The sequence below is a fragment of the Gossypium raimondii genome, chromosome 2, assembly GCF_025698545.1.
Source record: "Gossypium raimondii isolate GPD5lz chromosome 2, ASM2569854v1, whole genome shotgun sequence".
Lineage (NCBI taxonomy): Eukaryota > Viridiplantae > Streptophyta > Magnoliopsida > Malvales > Malvaceae > Gossypium > Gossypium raimondii.
In genome coordinates, this window is record NC_068566.1 from 40,505,060 (window position 1) to 40,528,634 (window position 23,575).

Here is a 23,575-nt window from a genome sequence, read left to right on the forward strand (position 1 = left end):
TTTTGAAGCACAGCGAATATAGTGTTATGGAGCAATTGTATAAGCAACCAGCTCACATATCCGTGCTAGCCTTGTTCTTAAGTTCAGAGGTGCATCGAAGGGCATTGATGAAAGTGCTAAATGAAACCTATGTGGCCAATGACATCTCTGTTAACAAGTTAGATCGGCTGGTCAATAACATAAGTCCCAACAATTTCATCTTCTTTAATGATGACGAGATACCAACTGGAGGTGTAACACCCCTTACCCGAGACCGTTGCCAGATTCGAGCTCGAGGTATTACTTTACTTAACTTAAAAATTCGGGGTATAAAATTTTACTTTTGAAATTAATTTTACTATTCACAACAAAGCTGTCCACCTGCGCAGCAGTTACTAATTTAGTTATAACTCGAGCTAAAACATTCAAAATTTAAATATGTAAATTTTCCCTAAAACTAGACTCATATGTCTTCTTACCATAAATTTTTCAGAATTTTTGGTTCAGTCAATTAGTACAGTTTATTAGTTAAATTCTCCCCTATTTCACCACTCGACTATCCTGACCTCTTGTCACTAAAAATAAGCTTTCTCATTGTAGGATTTTCATATGGTGTTCTCACTTGTTTCTACATAAAATAGACTCAATAATTAATCTAGAAATATAAACTAAAACTCATAAAAATTTTTGTACAATTTTTAATGATTTTCTAAACTTAGAACAGAGGACTCCAAAAATAGTTCTGACCCTGTCTAACTAAAATTCACATATCTTAAAATATAAAATTCATTTTGCTACACCATTATTTTTATATGAAATTAGGCTCTATAAGATTTAATTATATATATCATTCACCTTCTAATTCATTTTATACTATCCTAGGTGATTTTTCAAAATCACGTCACTTTCTTTATACATTTCTTTGCAAATTTTACTCTTTCATGATTTCTATGCATGATTTATCACCTAAACATTTGTAACAACAAACACCTTCATACTTAGCCATTTTAACAACCATTCATCATCAAATACTTACATATCATTCTTTAGCAAAATCATAAATACAAACATTCAAAATAACTAAGTCCCTATACATGCCATAACCCAAACATGGTTTATCATAAAATACCGAGTTGTTGTCGTTGATAGTGTGGACGATCTCTGACGTCTTTAAGTTCCCGAAAGTAGCTTTACAATACTATAAGAGAAAGAAAAATAAAAGAAGTAAGCATAAGCTTAGTAAGTTTACTAGCAAATAAATAACAACATTTAACACAAATAATTAAACTCAAATGTCAAGATCTCTAGTTTACTCTTTATTTAATCTCATTCTCGTTCTCTTACTGGTTTACTTAGTTAACTCATGATCGTAACTTATTCTTCTCTTGCTGAAACATTGAGTATCAATTGATAATATAGTAAGTTCCTAACTCTTATAACTCATCTGAGCTTGCCATTTATGCTTTTAAATGAACTTTCATTAACATTATTCGTTTACTAGCCCGTTCAGCCACGTTGGAATAATAAGGATACTTGGTCTTTTCTGATAATAACATGCCAAAGCCATGTCCCAGACATGGTCTTACATGGGATGTTCTCATATCGGTGCCCATGCCATGTCCCAGACATGGTCTTACGGGGGACCTCTCATCTCGGTGCCAACGCCATGTCCCAGACATGGTCTTACATGGGACCTCTCATCTCGGTGCCAATGCCATGTCCCAGACATGATCTTACATGGGACCTATTTACCCAAATGTCATGACATTTGTATCCGATACATTCATCATGTTTCAACGGGGCTTTTTAACACCGATTCTCTATCATCTCATACTTGAGTCAACATTAAATAAATTCATAAAATAAATGCATAATTGCTGGAAAATAACAATTTTAATGAAAATTAATGAAATATTGTATTTATTTACCGTAAACTTACCTCAGTACAAAATATAGCCAAATTCACCAACTTAGCCTTCAACTTTATTCTTTCCTTTGTCTAACCTCGAGTTTCGTTCTTATTGATCTAAAATAGCAAATTTAACTCATTTAATACTCACATTTATCAAAATAGCCCTCGACTCTAACTTTGGAAAAATTATGATTTTGACCCTAAACTTTTACATAATTACGCTTTTGCCCTAAAGTTCGGAAAGTAAACTTCATCTCATATTCTTATGTTATATAACATGCTGAACATTCTTCTCTTTTATGACAACATCAAATTCTCACTCTAACACTTAAGTACATTAGGGATTTTTACCGATTATGTCAACTTACTCGTTTTTGCTTAAAATCGGCTAGCAAAAGTTGTTTAACATAATTTATAGCTTCATAATCTATCATAAAACATCAAAATAAACACTTTTCACCTATGGGTATTTTTCCAAATATAAACCCTAGGTTAAATTATTGCTAGAATAAGCTAAATTAAGCTACCAAGATCTCAAAAACGTAAAGAGCATTAAAAACGGGGATTGGGATCACTTACTATGAATCTTGGAAGCTTGAAAACCCTAACTATGGCCTCTCCCCTTCCTAAATTCGGCCTAATGAAGAAGATGATCAAAAATTGGCTTTTAATTTTGTTTTTAATTCATTTTAATAACTAATGACTAAAATGTCCTTAATGAAAAACTTTGGAAACATGCCTAACCATGTCAATTTTTGTCCACCAACTTAACCAATGGTCTAATTATCATATAAAGACCTCTAATTTAAAATTTCATAACAATTGGACACCTCTAATATATAGAACTCAACTTTTGCACTTTTTACAATTTAGTTATTTTGACTAAATTGAGTGCCCAATCATCAAAATTTTTGAACGAAATTTTCACGAAATCTTTTCGTGAAATTGTAGGCCATATAAATATAATAAAAATAAATTTTTTCTCATCGGATTTGTGGTCCCAAAACCACTATTCTGATAACCTTAAATTTAGGCCATTACAGGAGGCATGGGGTCTACTAAGGCTTTGCATATTACCATCCGATGCAAAGAGTATACTTTACCAGGAGTTTTGATAGATAATGGGTCAACATTAAATGTATTTCCCTTATCCACGCTTAACAGACTGCCTGTGGATAGTTCGCATATGAAGACATGCAAAAATATAGTTTTGGCATTCGATGGCACAGAAAGAAAGGTCATGGGGAGAATCGAGATATCCTTACTGATCGGTCCAACTATTTACGAGGTGGATTTTCTCGTAATGGATATCAAGCCATCCTATAATTGCTTATTAGGGAAGCCATGGATACATTCGGCTGGGGCAGTACCATCATCGTTACACCAAAAGTTGAAGTTGAAGTTGGTGTTAGGGGGTCGGTTGGTGACAACAAACGCCGAGGAAGATATCATAGCGGATGTAGTTAATGATGTGCCTTATGTGGAAACTAATGATGAAACAGTTGAATGCTCCTTTCGATCTTTGGAGTTTATGAACACAATATTTATTTCTGAGGAGAGTAAAATTTCGATACCAAAAATATCTAAGACCACGAAGATGGGGTTACAATTATTGGTGGGAAAAGGAGCTTTACCCGGAAGAGGATTAGGGAGGTGTCTCCAAGGAAGAATTGAGGCTCTAGTGCTGAAGGAAAAACAAGATCGCTTTGGCTTAGGATATAAGCCAGACATAAAGCAAAGAAGGAAGGAGCTAGAAAAAAGGCAAGAAAGAAGAAGAGCACGCCTAAGTGGAGAGGAGATTAAATAGAAACCAATGATAATTCCCCATATATCCAAAACCTTTGTTTCAGAGGGGATCATTCATCTCGAGAGAAGTGTGCCGAGGGAAGAGGGCATCAATGCCATACATGAAGATACGAATGAAGAGGGGATTATGTTAGATATCCGTCCCTATGAGCCTGGGAGTGTTCTAAATAATTGGACTGCAGAAGAAATACCTGAAGTTTTTAGAACTTTCACAGAGTAATATTCAAAACATGCTTGTTGTTTTAGCCTAGAGACAATGAAAACTTTTTGTGAAATGGGCATATGTCTGAACATCATTATTTTAATGAAATATATAGTTGCAATTATTTTTGAGCGGATATTCTTTCAAGATTATTTCATTATTTTTTGCACAAATAGTCATTTTGGATTCTTTTATTCTCTTGGATTTTCTTCCAAATAATTCTTTCATTAATTTATAATCATACCATATAAATAAGTATTCTTAAATTCATACATTCTTTGTATATTCTTTGGTACCTATAACAAGTCATCAGATATCAATGACATGAGTGACTCCACTATGGACTCAGAAAATCCTTTTGAACGGGATATGTGTTTAGAGGGATCTCAGGACTTTGAAGATAACATGGATTGTAACCTATCTCCGGACTTGTTGAGGATGATAGAGCAGGAGGAGAAACAAATCCTACCTCACAAGGAGACGGTGGAGACTGTAACACTAGAGGAGGGAAAGGTGGTGAAGATCGGAACATGCATAACTAAAAAAGCAAAACAAAACTTCATTGAGTTGCTTCGAGAGTTCAAAGATGTCTTCGTATGGTCATACCAGGATATGCCTGGGTTAGATACCGATATTGTAGTTCACCGTCTTCCTATAAAGGAGGATTGCAAGCCAGTTCAGCAAAAACTCTAGAGGATGAGGCCTGACGTAGTGTTAAAAATGAATGAGGAGGTTCAAAAGTAATTCGATGCTGGGTTCCTACAAGAGGTCAAATACTCAGAATGGGTAGCAAATATTGTACCCGTCCCTAAGAAAGATGGAAATGTATGAATGTGTGTAGATTACAGAGATTTGAATAAGGCTAGCGCAAAAGATAATTTTCCCTTGCCTCACATCGACACCCTGGTGGATAACACTATAGAACACTCACTATTTTCCTTCATGGATGGTTTCTCGGGATATAACCAAATCAAGATGCATCCTGAAGATATGCAGAAAACCACATTCATAACCCTATAGGGGACTTTTTGTTATAAAATGATGCCATTCGGGTTGAAAAATGCGGGAGCCACATACCAGAGAGCTATGGTGACCCTCTTCCACGATATGATGCATAAGGAAATTGAAGTATATGTTGACGACATGATTGCAAAATCCCAGACAGAAAGAGAGCATGTGCAAGTCTTAAAAAGGTTGTTCTTAAGATTAAGAAAGTTCCAACTCAAACTTAATCCAGCCAAATGTATCTTTGGAGCTAGGTCAGGAAAGCTTCTAAGGTTTGTAGTCAGTGAAAAATGGATCAAAATCTACCCAGACAAAGTCAAGGTAATTCGAGATTTGCCTCAACCACGTACTCAGAAAGAAGTTCGAGGTTTCTTAGGAAGACTAAATTATATTGCTCGGTTCATTTCGTAATTGACCGAGAAATGTGACCCCATATTCCGTCTTCTAAAGGAACATAATCCAGATGTGTGGAATGAAAAATGCCATGAGGCTTTTGACAAGGAAAAATAGTACTTGTCCAATGCTCCAGTGTTGGCGCCACCTAGTCCAGATAGACTACTAATCCTGTATTTAACAGTGTTTGACAACTCTATGGGATGTGTGCTAGGTCAGCATGACGAAACGGGGAGGAAGGAAAGGGAGATATACTATCTCAGTAAGAAACTCACTGACTGTGAAATGAGATACTCGCACATTGAAAAATTTTATGCCCTGGTCTAGACGACACGGAGATTGAGGCAATACATGCTCTATCATACGACTTGGTTAATTTCAAAGTTATACCCTCTAAAGTATATGATGGAGTCAACTGCGTTAAACGGGAGGATGGCTAGGCGGCAAATCCTACTCTCTGAGTGTGATATAGTCTACGTAAATCAGAAGGCTATCAAAGGGAGCACAATAGAAGAATTTTTGGCCAGCAGAGCTTTAGAAGACTACGAACCTCTGAATTTTGATTTCTCGAATGAAGACTTGATGTGTGTGGCGAAGTTAAACTTTGACGGAGCTTCGAATGCTGTAGGTAATAAAATTGGGGCAGTCCTTGTGTCCTCAAATAGAGATCATTATCCTTTTACCAGTAAATTAGATTTTGATTGCACTCATAACATGGCTGAATATGAAGCTTGCATTATGGGCATCCGGGCAGCCATAGAGCGAAAAATTAAGATACTGGAGGTATACAGAGACTCTACATTGGTAATATACCAACTCAAAGGGGAATGGGAAACGAGAGACTCAAAGTTAATCCGCTATTGAAAATTGGTTCTGAAATTGATCGAGGAGTTTGACAGTATCACTTTTTGTTATCTCCCGCGATACGAAAATGAGATGGCTGATGCTTTGGCCACTCTAGCTTCTATGATCAAAGTGAACAAACTAGAAGACAAGAAGCCTATTCAAATCAGTATTCATGAGACACCAGCTCCTTGCTACAGTATCAAGGAAGAGAAAAATGATAACCATCCATGGTACCAAGACATACTACAATATGTAAAGAATCGTGAATACCTCGACCATGCGACGGAGAATGATTAGAGGACATTGAGGAGACTGGCTATTGATTATGTCCTAGATGGAGAGATTTTGTATAAGAGGGGAAAGGATCAAGTATTTTTGCGATGTGTGGATGCTGTGGAGGCCAAGAAAATTTTTGAAGAAGTTCATGAAGGTATCAGTGGAACGCATGCCAACGGCTTCACGATGGCCAGACAGATTATAAGATTTGGGTACTATTGGTGCACCATGGAAAGAGATTGCATTAATTATGCCAAAAAGTACCATAAATGCCAAATTTATGGTGACAAAATGCATGCACCGCCTTCACCTCTTCACATTATGACTTCTCTGTGGCCTTTCTCCATGTGGGGGATGGATGTCATCGGGTCAATATCACCAAAGTCTTCTAATGAGCATCGCTTTATTTTTGTGGTTACTGACTATTCACTAAATGGGTGGAGGTTGCTTCATATGCTAATGTCACGAAGTCAGCAGTTAGCAAGTTTTTGAAAAGGGAGATTATATGTCGATACGGGATGCCTGAAAGAATTATATTTGACAATGCGCTGAATTTGAACAATAGCTTAATAGCGGAAGTTTGTAGTCAGTTCAAGATCAGACACCATAATTCGTCACCTTATCACCCAAAAATGAATGGTACAGTAGAGGTGGCTAACAAAAATATCAAGAAAATTGTAGGGAAAATGACTGAAACCTACAATAACTGGCATGAGAAATTACCTTTCGCTTTCCTTGCATATCGAACATCTATTAGGACTTCTACTGGGGCAACACCTTTTTCTCTAGTTTACGGGATGGAGGCAGTGTTACCCATTGAAGTTGAGATCCCTTCTCTTCGAGTGTTAGCTAAACTAAAATTAGATGGGGCTGAATGGGTTCAATCTCAATATGAACAACTGAACCTGATAGAAGAAAAGAGGCTAAAAGCTATTCGTCAAGATCAGATGTATCGGAAACAAATGATGCGAGCCTATAACAAAACGGTTCGTCCTAAAGAATTTAATGAGGGGGACCTGGTGTTGAAAAAGATCCTTCCTCTACAAAAGGACTTTAGAAGGAAATGGATGTCAAATTGGGAAGGACCTTATGTTGTAAAGAAGGCTTTTTCTAGAGAAGTTTTGATTTTGAGTGAGATGGATGGTAAAAGCCTGCCAAACCCTGTGAACTCGGACTCAGTTAAGAAATACTTCACCTGAATAAAGAAAGGGACCAAAGTGAAAACCCACAAAGGGCGCTTTGAATCCTAAAAAAAAGGCCGAGGTGAAAACCCGCAAAGGGCACCTTGAGACCAAAGGAGATTTGAGTTGAAAACCCGAAAGGGGCAACTCGAATTTCAGATCAGAATAGGGCATGAGGTGATCGAAGTAGCTCAATTTTTTAGCCAGATTGGAACATGTGGTGATATGAAAGGATAGGTGACATCTTGGGGCATCAACAAAGTACTGTAGATCTTCTAAACACATGTCAAACTCAAAAAGGTCTTCAAAAAGTTTGTACAGAGAAGTTCAAGCTGCGATATCTGAGGCACTTAATCTTCATACTATTTGTTGTTCTTGGAATACCTCTTTCTTTTTCAACATACATGTTCCAAATCAATTATTTTTTGTTCTTATTATCATTGATAATTTGTTCGTTTCGAGCTTTGCTCTCAATAAAATTTCAGCTCTGTCCATCATTATGACATTTTTCAAGCATTTTGCTTTGAAATAACGATTATTGGACCAATAATACTTTCATTAAAGGAGTTTTGCATATTACTCTGAAAGCTGCTAAGTAGTACGAGGACCTAAAACGGGATTATTGTTTAGAAGTCTCCAAACCTAAGGGTTGGAAACATTTGAGAAAGAATAGTCTAAATTGTAACTATTTCTTTGGATTTTCTGTTAAAGATACCAGCTAACCTAGAAGGCATAGTAACACATCAGCAATAGAATTCTGATGAATAACGAGTAATGACAACCAAAGAATTGAAGAGGGATCATTCTCGAAAAATAATGTTCTGCATTCAGCAAATATCATTCATAAACATCTAGTAGAAGCATTTGATTCATTCTGATCATAACATACTAATTACTAGGCATAAATAGGTCCATAAAATGGATTCTACAGGTCATGTTCCTTAGAGAACAGATCAGTGAAACCCCGAATCCTCTACCCCTGAAGTTACAGTGGGAAGGATGGAAGTCATCATGGTGAATCTTATCTCTCTGAAGTTGCAGTAGAGCAGATTGAAGCCATTAGTCTTATCTCTCTGAAGTTGCAGTAGAGCAGATTGAAGCCATTAGTCTTATCTCCCTGAAGTTGCAGTAGAGCAGACTGAAGATAGAAAATCTTATCTCTCTGAAGTTGCAGTAGAGTAGATTGAAGCTAAAGACCACAAATCTTATCTTTCTGAAGTTGCAGTAGAGCAGATTGAAGCTATAGATTACAAATGTTATCTCTCTGAAGTTGCAGTAGAGCAGATCATATCAAATATTATCTCTCTGAAGTTGCAGTAGAGCATATTATATCAAACCTTATATTCCTGAAGTTGCAGTGGAGCAGGTTAAAAATAAATCAAATATTATCTCCCTGAAGTTGCAGTGGAGCAGATTAAAGACGGGTTACAAATCTTATCTCCCTGAAGTTACAGTAGAGTAGATTAAAGCCACAAACCTTATCTCTCTGAAGTTGCAATAGAGCAGGTTGAAGTAACAAACCTTATCCCCCTGAAGTTGCAATAGGTCAGATTAAATATACCACAACAAGTCTTATCTCCCTGAAGTTGCAGTGGAACAGACTAAAACCACAAACCTCACCCCCTTAAAGTCACAACAGAGTGGATTGAAGCCACAAGTCATATCTCTTTTCAAAGTTGTAGTAGAGTGAATCGAAGTAACAAGGCGGTGGACTGAAATGAAGCTACTTGAAGAAGAGAAGCACTAGAAGAAGTAAAGAATTGGTAAGACCAGACAAAATTGGTCTTTCATAGCCTTTGCTCTGTTCTCGTTACAAGCCCATTTTGCCCAAGCCCATACTAGCAAAACAAAAAAACAGAAACCCAATCACAATGTTGACCCAACATACCCAAAGTCCCTGGCCCAAACTCGAAACCCATTACAAGCCCAAATGCCAAATCCAAATAAAACAAAGCCCAAACCCAAACAAGCCCATTATAGCAAAGCCCAACAGAAGTCAAAGCTAGGTTTCAGAAAAGCTAAAACCCTAGCTAAGGCGCCGTACGTCCCTAGGGGCTCCTAGTATCTGCTGTCGCTCTGGCTTCTGCCATTGTCACCACGGTCACGTCGCCATCGACTCACCTGCCCGTCAACTACTCCTGCAAGACACGCAAACAACAGAAACACTAAAGAAAAATAATAGAGGTAACATGTAACATCGATTATAAAAGCCGAATTTCATCGTTGTATGAGGCTTCTTCTTTTTCTTTTTTCTTTCAAACGATTCTCAGAAAATAAAAAGCAAAAAAAACTTAAAGGTGATTTCTGGTGTTTTCTCATTTCAGTTTTTAGATTTTTTTAAACTCTATCTTTTTTTGTTTATTCCTCTACGTATATAACATATAGAAAACAAAGGGACTTACCGGAGACGCCCCATGACCGCGCTGTCGGAAGGTGGTTCTCCATCGCCGAGTCTAGATCGAGAGAAGGCGCAGGGATCTTTCCCTTTAGGCTTTGGTCCATGAAGGCTCGGCCTTCATTCAGTTTTTGAAGCGGGGTTCAAAAAACCCATTTTTTGCTCTGACCACCGCCTACAGCGGAACCTTGGCGGCTGATACGATGGTCGTCGTTTGGAACCAAAGGTCGGAGAGAGGAGGGTTTGAAAGAGGAAACTCTCATTTTTTTTTTTGAAAAGTGATGGGAAATTAAGTTTTTTTTTTAAACTTGAATTTTAAGGACCCGCTAAACAGTGCCGCTTAAGGCTGGTCACAATAGCCCTAAAACGGCGTTGTATCACCCTATGGTTCGCGCGTCGACCCGACCTGACCGTGAGGATCCGCGCGTTTTGGACTTTTGGGACATTTGCGCGTAAGGTCCCTTTGCTTTTGCGCTGTCATGCAATAGTGTCCTTTTTGTTTTTTTAAATTTGGCCACGTAATTTTCTACGCTTTTCATTTTAGCCCGCGCCAAAATGCTGCGCATAACGATAGGAATATTTGCTCAATCAGCCATCCGTTCTTTGGGCACATTATATTTTGGTCCCTAGGGATCTTTTTTTTTGTTTATTTGCGTTTTGAACCCCGAATTTTGTTCCAAGATTCGATTTAGCCTGTTTGTTTTATTATTTTAGTTATTTTCTAAGCAAATTAGATTTTATTATTATTATTATTATTATTATTATTATTATTATTATTATTATTATTATTATTATTATTATTATTGGTTGCTCATTTATACTTTTTAATTTTAGATCTAATTATATATACATGTACGAACATATTTTTAATTTTTATAAATATATATATCTACATACATTTATATATTTTCTATGTTTCATAATTTTATATACATACTTTTATATATATATATATATTTTACATTTTAAAATATGTATATTTTATATGTATATTTTTTATTATTTTTATTTTTATAATTCATATACGTATATATTTTTCTTATATATACATATATATATATATTATAATTTTATTTATTTTCTTTGTTGTTATAATTGCTTCACTTGGTGTTCATTTATTTATTTATTTACATGTCCATTATTATTATTATTATTATTATTATTATTATTTAAATGTTTTAGTTTTTATTTGTTTATTTACTTGTTATTGTTTACATGTCTTCTTATTTATTTATCTTTTGTTTTTGCTCGTATTATTTTTACTTACATTATCATAATTGTTATTCCATTACATCAATTTTTACCCAGATTCGTAAAATAGAAAAATTTAGAAATAAAGGCAATACTCAGTATTTGGGATCTTCGAGAGGATTGAGCCCTAACGTATTGGGTTCCAATTTTCTTCGTTGAATTTAAATAATCGAGAATGCTCTTTAATAAAAAACAAATAAAAAGCTCATTATCGGGAATTCAATACGTTGTGTCCTAACGCATTGGATATGACACGTTGTTTTCTCGAGATGAGGATTTTTTCTAAAAAATAATAAAGGCAATATTCAATGTTTAGAATTTTGAGAAATTGTGCCCTAACGTATTAGGCTGCGATTTCTTCATCTAACTTAAAAAATTGAATATCCTTTTAAATTTTATTCCACAAGTTTTTTTTGGACAAGCTCATTTTTGAGAAGGTGAAATCTCATACCCTAACTCATTGGGTGTGACATTTTCTCTCTCCGAAATGAGAGGGTCATAACGGGTAATTTAATTTATACAAGTTTTTAATACAAGGATCGTATTTTAAAATCTTTGCACATTTTTTATATTAAGACACTAATTAATCAACAATTTACCAATTTTGGGCATGTCGAGGGTGCTAACCCTTCCTCGTGCGTAACCGACTTCCGAACCCGTTTTCTAGATTTTATAAGACCAAAAATTATCGTTTTAGTAAATTTAAATTTTTATTAAAATGATTTAATTATGAGGTGATCCGATAACACCTAAATAAAAAGGATTGGTGGCGACTCCCATTTTTATTTTCGTTTTCAAAATTAAAGTCGAACCCCGTTTTATCAAAAAATGGTGTAAACAGTCACTGCAAAAGATTCAAAAACAAGAATATTCCCCTATTGGTCCTTCACGCAAAGTCATTCCAGCCTCACCAAGCAGCTTTAATAAAGGACACCAGCTGCATTACATGATTCGATAAGCAAATTCAGAATTCCAGTTCATGTAAGTTTGAGCAGTTTAGCATCTATAGAAAAGAATGAGCGAGGTGTAATGGCCAGGAGCCATTCTTGTGGGTTATTAGGCCTGGATCAGCTGACGATCTGAAATGGAAGAAGTTGTTGCCTGAGCGGTTTATAAAAGCTGTACAAGAATTATAAAATGAGAACCTCAAAAAGAGGTATTATCACATGGGATTGAGGGAGGATTTGCACACATTGAGGCTGGGACGGAACAACGAAAAGCATATCAGACGGGGATCCAATGATCCAAGGTATGTCATTCATGCATGGAAACTCAGGTTACAATTGGAGAATGTATTTGAAAGAGGAGAGATACAAAGAGATATCATGTGGATAAACTAAGGCGGAGGGCTAAAATTTTAGAGATGATTGAACTCTATATCAGAGAAGGTGGTTCTACCTACAATTCTCTGAATCGATTAATCAAAGCTAATTATATCATAATCACATTGCTAGCCTTGCTATGGCCAAGGCTAGTGTCACGAGCCTAATGCAACATACCCCTACAGTACAGTTTGTGATCTGTGCGGCATGTACTTCCTAGAACTTCTTTAAGCTAGGAGTGCCTTAAAACCTTTTATTATTGTCCATTACTCCATAATAAGGACCTCTCCAATGTAACAAGTCTTGATATCTTATGAAGAGATACAAGGTCATAATAGTGTTAAGGAAACAAATCCAATTTTGCATACATTACAATTAGTCTATATACAGTCGAGTTTCACGATTGTACTGCTGTTGTTTTATTATATAGCAGCAATCATACATATTGTAGTTACTGCATTCATTTACCTATATAAGTCTGCTTTCTAAGTCAAAACAATCACATAAGATAACTGTAAGTACACCATTATGCAATGCAGCAGAGACCTAAAATGCACGTCGCAGATTCTCCTCTTAGACATGAATACTATCCCCGGAGTAATTATGCAAGATAGATATTAATGAGAAAAGACAATTACCTATCAATGACACTTGTAAGAAAATAACAAAGTTATTGGTTAATTGCTACAGAACATCTTACGTAAGAATCAAAGAAAAAGCAATCAGCTACGTATGGAGATAATTAGCAGCCATCATCAGCTCCAAAGTCAGTTCGGGTTCAATGTGAAACTCAGTCTCTTTACCCCTGATCAAATACCAACTCTTTTATCAATGTAAAAACAAAAATGAAACATTCATGATTTTTTTTTCAGATTATGGATTTGTCAGATGTCCTATTAGTGATGAAATTGAAATTTCAATAGATATTCACGAATTTGAAATTCATGTTTTTATACTTTCCAAATATATAATCATTTTCAATCTTAACCAATTTATACATAATCGTACGCATTCGATTCACACAGTTCATGCACCAAATGAAATCGAAATCCAAATTTCCAAAGCACTAGAATATTTCATAAGAAATGCAAGGTGGCTCGTTTATAGAAGGAGAAATAAATGAAATTAGTCATTAGTCAAAGAAATCATTGAAAAACACTAATATTTGTTTCGAGCCTAGTACAATTAAGGCATCGTCTTGTATAATTTGACAATCCACCTTCAACATGATCATATGGCAGAGCTCTCCCAAGTGCAAAAAAAAAAAAAAAAACAACCAAATCCGTTCCCATATAAGTTTTATCAACATATTCAAAGCTTATAATTTAAGTTAGCCATTCAATATATCCACAGCATTGACACAAACCAAACATTGATACAAAAACACAAACCTTGAATATTGAAGAGCCCAATAAAAATATTGACAGATCCTCTCAAGAATCACAGCGCTTATCTCCGGAAAAGTCACTTCTCCAAGCTTCGTCTCCGCAAAACCACCTTCACCATCACCACCAAAAAAAAAAAGAAAAAGAAATTAGACCTTTCAAACCGAAAAACAACAAAGAACCTAGAAAAACCCAATTTTCAATGGGACCTGGTGATGTAAGCAAGTTACGGATGGTCTGAGAAACCATGACAGCGTCCTTGTCAATAACAAATTCCATCTCGTCAGCGCTGATGAGTTTGACGGTATCTTTTCTCTTCATGTTGTTTTCTCTTTCTCTCTCTCCGATTTAAATGCAGTGTAATGAGATCGGGAGAGGGTTGTTGCGAGCTAAAAATGGTATTCTAAAGAAACGGGGAGTTTTGGGGAGGGAATCTTTTAAATTTAAGTGAAACTGGGAGTTTAGAAGATTAGTATACGGTGCGTTTAATCACAACCGAATTTGTCCACGTTACTCTATTAGTTTTTCCTTTAAAATTGCATGTAATGCATGGGGTATTTTTCATGAATGAAAAACAGAAGAAAATCCAGTATTCTCAATCTTCTCTCTATTTTTCTTTCTCTCTTCTCCGATTTCTCTCTTTTCTACTTTCAAAATTCTGGTTCGTAACAAATGTATCAGAGCTGTCACGATCCCTACATGGCGGGTGATGGTGTGTCGACTCGTTTGCAGAAGGAGGTCGGGAGTTTGCAACAGGATATTTCTAAAATCTAGGAAGAAATAGCCCGTTTGGAATCTAAAATGGAGTCGCGGTTGCAGGAGTTTAAGACTGAATTTCGAGGGCATATGCAAGCCTTATTAAGTCAATACTTTGGACCTCCACCCACAGGTTCATCGGCAAATGTGGTGACAGATAAAGGTAATGGGGTTTTGGGAGCTCCTCCGGGCTTCCTGCCTAAGAAAAACGATTTACCCTATGTTGCAGCAGACCCGGTGGTTACGGATAAGGGTGGCGTATATTGGAAGGATCACTCTTATGTGCCGGGCGTGGCTGTTACTCGAAGCAGATTGGACTGTCCAAAGTTCGATGGTACGGATTTTAGAGGTCGGTGGACAAAGTTGGAACAATATTTTGAGGCGGAAGGTACACCAGAGGCCAGTAAGGTCCGCACGGTGATGTTGAATCTAGAAGGCCGAGCTTTGGAGTGGCACCATTTTTATTCTCAAAGGAGTGGCGGGCTGCAAATGTTGACTTGGTCAGAGTACATTAAGAACCTTCAGGCTCGTTTTGGCTGTGGACAGTTTGGCAATCCGATGAGGGAATTGGTTAATTTGAAACAACATGGTACCGTTGAACAGTATCAGGATTTGTTTGTTGGATTATTGAATCAAGTGCACCTACCAGAGGCCTATGCTCTCAGTATTTTTCTCAGCAACTTGAAGGCTGAGATTGGTTACTATTTGGATCTGTTTGAACCCGTGACATTGCTGGAGGCTTTCCAGTTGGCTAGAAAGATCGAAGTTGTAACACCCCTTACCCGTATTCAATACCGGAATAGGGTACGAGGCATTACCAAAACACATGCACTTGTAAACGTATTTAACCGAGTTATAAAATTTCATCTAAATTAAAACTTTCAAAATAATTAACATGCTTCTATAACTTTTCACAGTATATCCTCAAAATGTTATAATCATAATAATTAGGGCTTACGAGACCCGATACATACTCATGCAATTCAATGCTTCATTTCCATTTCCTTCAATTCGCAATTTCTCATGCTCACGATTTAGATCATATCACTAGCAATTTCCATTTAATTCACGTACAATTCAATGACATCAAGTTCAACACTAATACGTATTTAGCATTTAACTCAATGTTTATTGATTATACCATTCAATAACACATTTATGAAATTCTCAATTTTGCAATGAAAATATCACTTTAGCTTGAATAACAACATCGTCCTGATATAAATACACTACCACTTATCCATTTACTTTAATTCTTTTGGGCCCATTTGTCACTTATCATCCTTAATCAAATTAGGGAACGGTTACGGAAAATTGAGTACTTCACTTTCACTTTGCCATAGTATAACTATGGTCTTACGTATGATCACTTATCACTTGTCCCTGATCAGATAAGTGTAGCTAGGCTACCACTTATCACTTTGTCACTTGATCAGATAAGTGTAGCTAAGGCTAACACTTATCACTTTGTCACTTGATCAGATAAGTATAGCACTTATCACTTTTTCACTTGATCAGATAAGTGCAGCTAAAGCTACCACTTATCACTTTGTCTCTTGATCAGATAAGTGTAGCACTTATCACTTTTTCACTTGATCAGATAAGTGTAGCTAATGCTACCACTTATACTTTCTCACTTGATCAGATAAGTGTAGCTAATGCTACCACTTATCACTTTCTCACTTGATCAGATAAGTGTAGCTAATGCTACCACTTATCACTTTATCACTTGATCAGAAGTACTCAAATCCGGCGTTCCGCTCAATTTGATCATTTATTCATATATCAGGCTTACCAACATGTGTTAATTCAAAAACCATTCATGACATTATTTCATGCCAAATCATATATTGAATATACCATACACACATACCATGAAACTTTATTTTCACACATGAGTTTAAACCTTGACCAATAATGCACAAATATAAGTATAATTCATATTTCATCGTTTATCAATTAAAATCAAGCATATGACCAATTATACACAAATCATTCATATATTTCCCAATTTTCCTCCTCCTCCTCTCCATTCCACATCCTTAATGTGTATAACACACTTAAACAACATTAGCTATAATTTCACCATTCACTCACATGTATATTCAAAACTGTTTATCCGAGTCAGAGTCACTAAATTATTTTTATCCGGAGCTACAGAGCTCCAAATTAAGATCCGTTAATTTTTCCTGAAACTAGACTCACATATCTTCATACCATAAAATTTTCAGAATTTTTGGTTCAGCCAAATAGTACAGTTTATTCTTTAAAGTTTCCCCTATTTCGCTGTCTGACAGTTCCGACCACTCTTCACTAAAAATTAATTATCTCATTGTACAGAATTTGGATGATATTTTCGTTTGTTTCTTTTAAAAATATACTCATTAAGGATTCTAAAAATATAAATTATAAATCATAATCATTTTTGTACAATTTTTAATGATTTTCCAAAGTCAGAACAGGGGAACCCGAATTCATTCTGACCTTGTCTCACAAAATCTATTATATCTCACGATTTATAATTCGATTGCTCACACCGTTTCTTTTATAAGAAACTAGACTAAATAAGATTTAGTTTCATATTTTATTCATCTTCTAATTCAATCTCTACAATTTTTTGTAATTTTTTAAAGTTACACTACTGCTGCTGTCCAAAACTGCTTTAGTGTAAAATGTTGATTTCCATTTTGCCCCAAATTTCACAGTTTATACAATTCGATCCTTTCTCAATTAACCCCTCAATTAATATGATTTTCTCAATTAATACTTTAACTAGACATTATAAGTTGTTACACAACTATTGAAATTCAGAATTTCCACATATAACTCTATCTTCAAACTCTTTTACTATTAGGTCCCAACATTCACTTTCTATTCAATTCTTTCAATAAAATCAGTATATGAACAATTTAAAACTCTAATTTCATGCTAAATCATCATATAATTCCAGCACATATTCATATCAACTTTCAACTTCTTTCATAAAATCAAAAACTAATGAATTTAACAAGTGGGCCTAGTTGTAAAAGTCATAAAAATACAAAAATTTCAAGAAATAGTCAAGAATTGAACTTACTTGTAATAAAAATATGAAGAAACAGCTTGAAGAAGCCCTTCCATGGTGTTTTAGCTGATGAGAATTCAGAAAAATGAAGAGAAATCTATATAATTCCACTTTGGTCCTAACTTTATTAAGCAAATTTTACAATATTCCAATTTTGCCCTTAATTCTTCTTACTTTCTTGCTGATTTCATGCCTTTGCCGTCCAGCCCAAATAGACCTTGGGTCTATTTGCCTTTTAAGCCCTCTTCCTTTTATCATTTAAGCTATTTAATCATTTCCCAAAATTTTGCATTTGTTACAATTTAGTCCTTTTTGTTCAATTAATTATCGGAACTTTAAAATTTCTTAACGAAACTTTAATAATAACTTTTTAACACTCCATAAATATTTATAAAAATATTTATGGCTCGGTTTAAAATCCCCGAGGTCTTGATACCTCATTTCGATTCTAATTATTTTAATATTTATTTCTAGTGCACTATTCACTATTTCAAAAATTTTCCTAACTTCACATTTAACTTATACTTACTAAATTAATAATATTTTCTACCCATTTGTCGAATTTAGTGATCTCGAATCACTGTTCCGACACCTCTAAAAATTCAGGCCATTACAGAAGTGCTCATTTCTTATTCGGGAAAAGGATCAACGGTATGGGGAACTAGCTCACCTCGACATGTGGCCAACACATCGGTCAATTCCAGGTACTCTTCTTCACCTACAACAACGGTAGTGAGTCTTCCATCTGTTAATAACGCGTCATCTAACAAATCGGTGTCTACGTCTATATCACCGGCAGTAATGACTGAAAGGAAGCAAAAAGGGCTCTGTTTTTGGTGTGGAGCTAAATTTCATGCAGGACACAAGTGCACGAAGTCTCAATTATATCAGTTCTTGCTTCAACCTCTTTCTGATAGTGAGACTGAGGAATTTCAGGAATGTTCAGAGAAATTAGAAGAAGCAGGCACAGAGGAAAGGGGTCTTAAATCACCTATAATATCGTTGCATGCTCTCACTGGATCACAGGGACATAATACGATGAGGGTGGCTGCTCGAGTGGGGTCAATTTGGGCTGTTATACTAATGGATTCAGGAAGTACATACAACTTTATAGACACAAGGCTGGTTAATCGGGTCTCTTTACCAGTACTGCCTCAAGAGCAACTACGAGTATCTGTTGCAAATGGCAGTTGTCTGTTTACAAGAGGACTTTGCAAAGGGGTTTCGTGGGTGGTACAGGATCACAAATTTGAAACAGATTTTATGGTTTTGTCGTTAAAAGGGTGTGATATGGTGTTAGGAGTACAGTGGTTGTTGGCACTAGGGGATATCATTTGAAATTTTAATTCTCCGACCATGCAGTTCAATTTAGCAGGGAAACCTTGTGTTATTCAAGGCATCACTCCGGGATCACTAGTAGAGGAAAATGATGAGCTCAAGCCGAAATGTTTTGCAGCAATGGGGCGATCGATGGGACCATTTTCTGCACTTTTAAGCTCGATCGAGCAAATGTCCCTGACAACCGAGAGGAACAAGGATTCGAAAAATCAACTACAAGCACTGTTGAGTGAATTTGAGGACATTTTCCAAATTCCAAGGGGGTTACCACCCAAAAGGTTGCATGATCATAGAATTCCTCTCAAGGATGAAGGAACAGTAGTTAAGATGAGGCCCTATCGTTACCCGTCATTCCAAAAGAATGAAATAGAAAAGCTGATTTGGGAAATGCTTGATGCTGGGATCATACGCGATAGCACTAGTTCGTTTGCTTCTCCTATTGTTATGGTAAAAAAAAGATGGGAGTTGGAGGCTGTGCGTAGACTACAGAAAATTAAATCAGCACACTGTGAAAGATAAATTTCCCATTCCGGTGATCGAATAGCTATTAGATGAACTCGGAGAGGCTAGAGTTTTCTCGAAATTGGACCTCAGGTCTGGCTACCACCAAATCCGTATGTGGGAACCAGACGTGCACAAGACAGCCTTCCGTTCTCACGAGGGGCACTACGAGTTTCTCGTCATGCCGTTCGGCCTCACAAACGCCCCCTCTAGCTTCCAAGCCCTCATGAACTCTATTTTTAAATCGCTGTTACGTAAAATAGTGCTAGTGTTCTTTGACAATATCCTCGTGTATTCAAAGTCATGGAAGGAGCATATGTGTCATTTAAGATATGTTCTTCTTATTTTAAGGGAACAACAATTATATGCAAAAAAATCAAAGTGCTATTTTGGTTCTTCTTGCATGCAGTATTTGGGGCATGTCTTACATGAAGGCACAGTTTCTATGGACACAACCAAGGTTGATTGTGTTTTGTCTTGGTCGATTCCTAAGTCAGTGAAGGAGCTACGCAGTTTTCTTGGCCTAACAGGCTATTACAGGAGGTTTATCCGCAACTATGGTATGATTGCTCGACCCTTAACAAATCTACTGAAAAAGAATGGCTGGGAATGGTCTGCTCAGGCTACGGATGCTTTTGAGGCACTGAAACAAGCGATATGTACAGCTCCAGTATTGGTACTCCCAAACTTCCAATTGGAATTTACAGTGGATACTGATGCCAGCGGGTTCGGTATTGGAGCGGTTCTGCAGCAACAAGGGAGACCGGTGGCCTTTTATAGCAAGGCTCTTGGGGTACGCCATCAAGCTCTGTCGATTTATGAGAAGGAGATGCTGACGGCTCTACTGGCGGTTCGGAAGTGGCATACATACTTGGTGGGTCGGCACTTCAAAATACGTACAGACCACCAGAGTTTCCGATTTCTGTCGGATCAAGTGGCCGTTACCCCGTTTTAGCAACGTTGGATAGCGAAAATGATTGGATACAATTTTGAGGTTTCTTATAGGAAGGGAATCAACAATCGGGTTACGGACGCACTCTCTCAACAACCACAGCTCGAACAATGCCAATATTACCATCTGACAGCCAGTTCAATTATTTCAGGGCTATTAGAACGAGTACAACAATCATATACTCTTGACAGTCAACTACATCAGTTGATTCAGGATATGTCACAGTCGACTACACAGTCTCGGGACCAAAGATATTCTTGGGATGGTCGATTTCTGTTCCGCAAAGGGAAGATTGTAGTGGGGAAGATTCCACAGTTGCGTCATAAACTGTTTCTTCATTTTCATGCGAGTGCTGTTGGTGCACATTCAGGAATCCATGTTATGAGGAAGCGACTTTCGAGCTTGGTGTATTGGAAAAGACTTACCCGGGATGTTAAGAGATGGATCAGAGAATGTATTGTGTGCCAAAGATGCAAAGGGGAGAGCGTGGCTTATCTTGGTCTTCTGCAGCCGTTGCCAATACCTGATCGGGCATGGTCTGTGGTAAGTCTAGATTTCATTGAAGGGTTGCCAATGTCAGACAAGAAAAACTCAATTCTTGTGGTGGTTGACCACCTCACTAAATATGGTCATTTTTTGGCGCTAATGCATCCCTATACAGCTAAAAAAGTGGCTCAAGAATATTTGTTCCATGTCTACAAATTGCATGGCATGCCTGACTCTATTATCTCGGACCGTGATAAAATCTTTGCCAGTACATTTTGGCAAGAGTTGTTCTGGAAATCAGGCACTAAACTTCTGTTGTCTATGACGTACCACCCCCAAACGGATGGCCAAACAGAAGTTTTAAATCGCTGTCTTGAGAGTTACTTGAGGTGCATGACAGGAGAGACACCTGCAAGCTGGTCGAAATGGTTACCTCTTGCAGAATGGTGGTATAATTCATCATTCCATTCGGCTATTCAACTCACCCCATATGAGGCCTTATATGGGCAACCCCCACCCATGCACATGCCCTACTTGGCTGGTACTTCTTCTATTGCAGTGGTGGATCGCAGCTTACAAGCGAGGGAGGCTGCTAGGAAGCTATTACAATTCTGTCTTAAGAAAGCACAAAATCGTATGAAGCAGATGGCTGACAAACACCGTTCTGAAAGGAGCTTTCAGGTAGGCGACCTGGTATATCTGCGGTTGCAGCCTTACAGACAGCACTCGATTAGGAAACTTACCAACCAGAAGTTAGCTCCAAAATATTATGGTCCTTTCCCAGTGATTCAGAAAATTGGTCAAGTAGCCTATACCCTTCAACTGCCACCACATTCTCGTATACATCCGACATTCCATGTTTCTCAGTTAAAGAAACACATTGGATCAGCTCCTGTTCAACAGCAGTTACCATTAGTGGATGCTTCTGGTGCGTTGCCCAAGGAACCCATTCGCACTTTGGATCGAAGGATAGTCAAGAGAGGAAATCAAGCCGTGACTGAAGTTTTAATAGAATGGGCTGATTCGTTCCTTGAAGATGCTACATGGGAGTCACTTTCTACCATGAAATCTAAATTTCCTTCTTTTCATCCTTGAGGCCAAGGATGTTTTCCTGGGAAGGAGTATTGTTGCGAGCTAAAAATGGTATTCCAAAGAAACGGGGAGTTTTGGGGAGGGGATCTTTTAAATTTAAGTGAAACGGGGAGTTTAGAAGATTAGTATACGGCGTGTTTAATCACAACCGAATTTGTCCACGTTACTCTGTTAGTTTTTCCTTTAAAACTGCATGTAATGCATGGGGTATTTTTCATGAATGAAAAACAGAAGAAAATCCAGTATTCTCAATCTTCTCTTTATTTTTCTTTCTCTCTTCTCCGATTACTCTCTTTTCTACTTTCAAAATTCTGGTTCGTAACAAGGGTCCTTTAATCGTCAGTAAATTTTCGGTTATTCCAGATTTTGGGTTATTGTTTTTGGGGCCGAAGATGACTTGCTCGGGAAAACAAACTTCCGTTTCCGGTTTCTTTTCTTGGTTTATTCATAATCTAACCCTTCAATTATATCATTTTTTCAGTTTGGTATCCACCTTGATAGTTAACCTATCATTTTGTCTTTGTTTACTTCAAAAAGTATCCATATATCTCGTTCTGATTAATTGGCATAGAGCATTTTAGGGTAAACTAAGACAAAATTACAATTTATTTTATTTTAATTTTGACAGAGATAAAATAGAAAAATTGATAATTTAAGTACCAAAATAGACAAAAAAATTAAATATCAAATTGTAAAATAAGTATTCTTTAAGGATTAAATCATGAATTAAGCCTTTTTATTCTTGTGTAAACTTTTTACTAAAATATCGGGTTTTAGGAACTTGAATGCACACGTGTTTTTGACTGATATGATTTACTTGTACTGAATTAGTGAAATTAGGATTAGGATAAACCATTGTCTTCCTCATTATCATAATTAATTATAGCATCTATGTTATTTATTTCATTATTTAATCATGTGAATGAATTGTTTGGTCAATATTAGTTTAATTTGCATCGGTAATGTTACAAATACTAAAAGATATAAATTTGAGTGCGTTGAAATGTATTCATCCTGTGAAGCTAAAAATATTGAGGGTGAAATATTTATATAAAATAGACATGTGTAATTTTAAGTTCACGATAATCTTGATCATCAAAATTAACATTTAGAAAAATAAAATAAGTCAAATACTCAATTTATATTAAATATTGTAACTATTTAAGCAATATACATTGTATGTATTAGTTTATCAAATTAAACAAAAAAATATTACTAAATTTATCATAAAAAACCATAAAATCTATAAAAGAAATCAAATTTTAAAAAAAATTAAGGGCCAAACATAAATTTATCCTATTTTAAGCATTTTATATGGTCAAAATAAAAAATTTAAAACTTAAAAGTATTAAATTGAAATTTATCAAAATTTAGGGGCAGACCCTACCAACACCCTTAAATCGCTCCTAATGTGAACGAATAAGGGTTAAAGA

The 23,575-nt window shown here is 36.3% G+C and overlaps 2 protein-coding genes across 4 annotated transcripts; one reads left to right on the forward strand and one right to left on the reverse strand.

Moving 5' to 3' along the window:
- The first annotated feature begins 5,702 nt into the window (after positions 1-5,702).
- On the forward strand, positions 5,703-6,161 carry LOC105789689 (uncharacterized). The gene has a single exon (XM_012617055.2). It carries the CDS (start codon positions 5,703-5,705, stop codon positions 6,159-6,161), a length of 459 nt encoding a protein of 152 aa, XP_012472509.2.
- Positions 6,162-12,035: 5,874 nt separating this feature from the next.
- On the reverse strand, positions 12,036-14,353 carry LOC105788773 (uncharacterized). 3 transcript variants are annotated; one of them, XM_052627515.1, is made up of 4 exons: positions 14,163-14,353; positions 13,960-14,065; positions 13,269-13,373; positions 12,036-12,183 (listed from the first exon to the last, which is right to left on the reverse strand). In XM_052627515.1, the coding sequence occupies exons 1-3, from the start codon at positions 14,272-14,274 to the stop codon at positions 13,295-13,297; spliced, it is 297 nt and encodes a 98-aa protein (XP_052483475.1). In that variant the 5' UTR covers positions 14,275-14,353; the 3' UTR covers positions 12,036-12,183; positions 13,269-13,294. The 3 variants fall into 3 exon arrangements, with proteins under 3 accessions (XP_052483475.1, XP_012471266.1, XP_052483474.1); XM_012615812.2 differs by lacking the exon at positions 12,036-12,183 and adding an exon at positions 12,220-12,325; XM_052627514.1 differs by lacking the exon at positions 12,036-12,183 and having other exon boundaries at positions 13,042-13,373.
- Between the last annotated feature and the right edge of the window lie 9,222 nt (positions 14,354-23,575).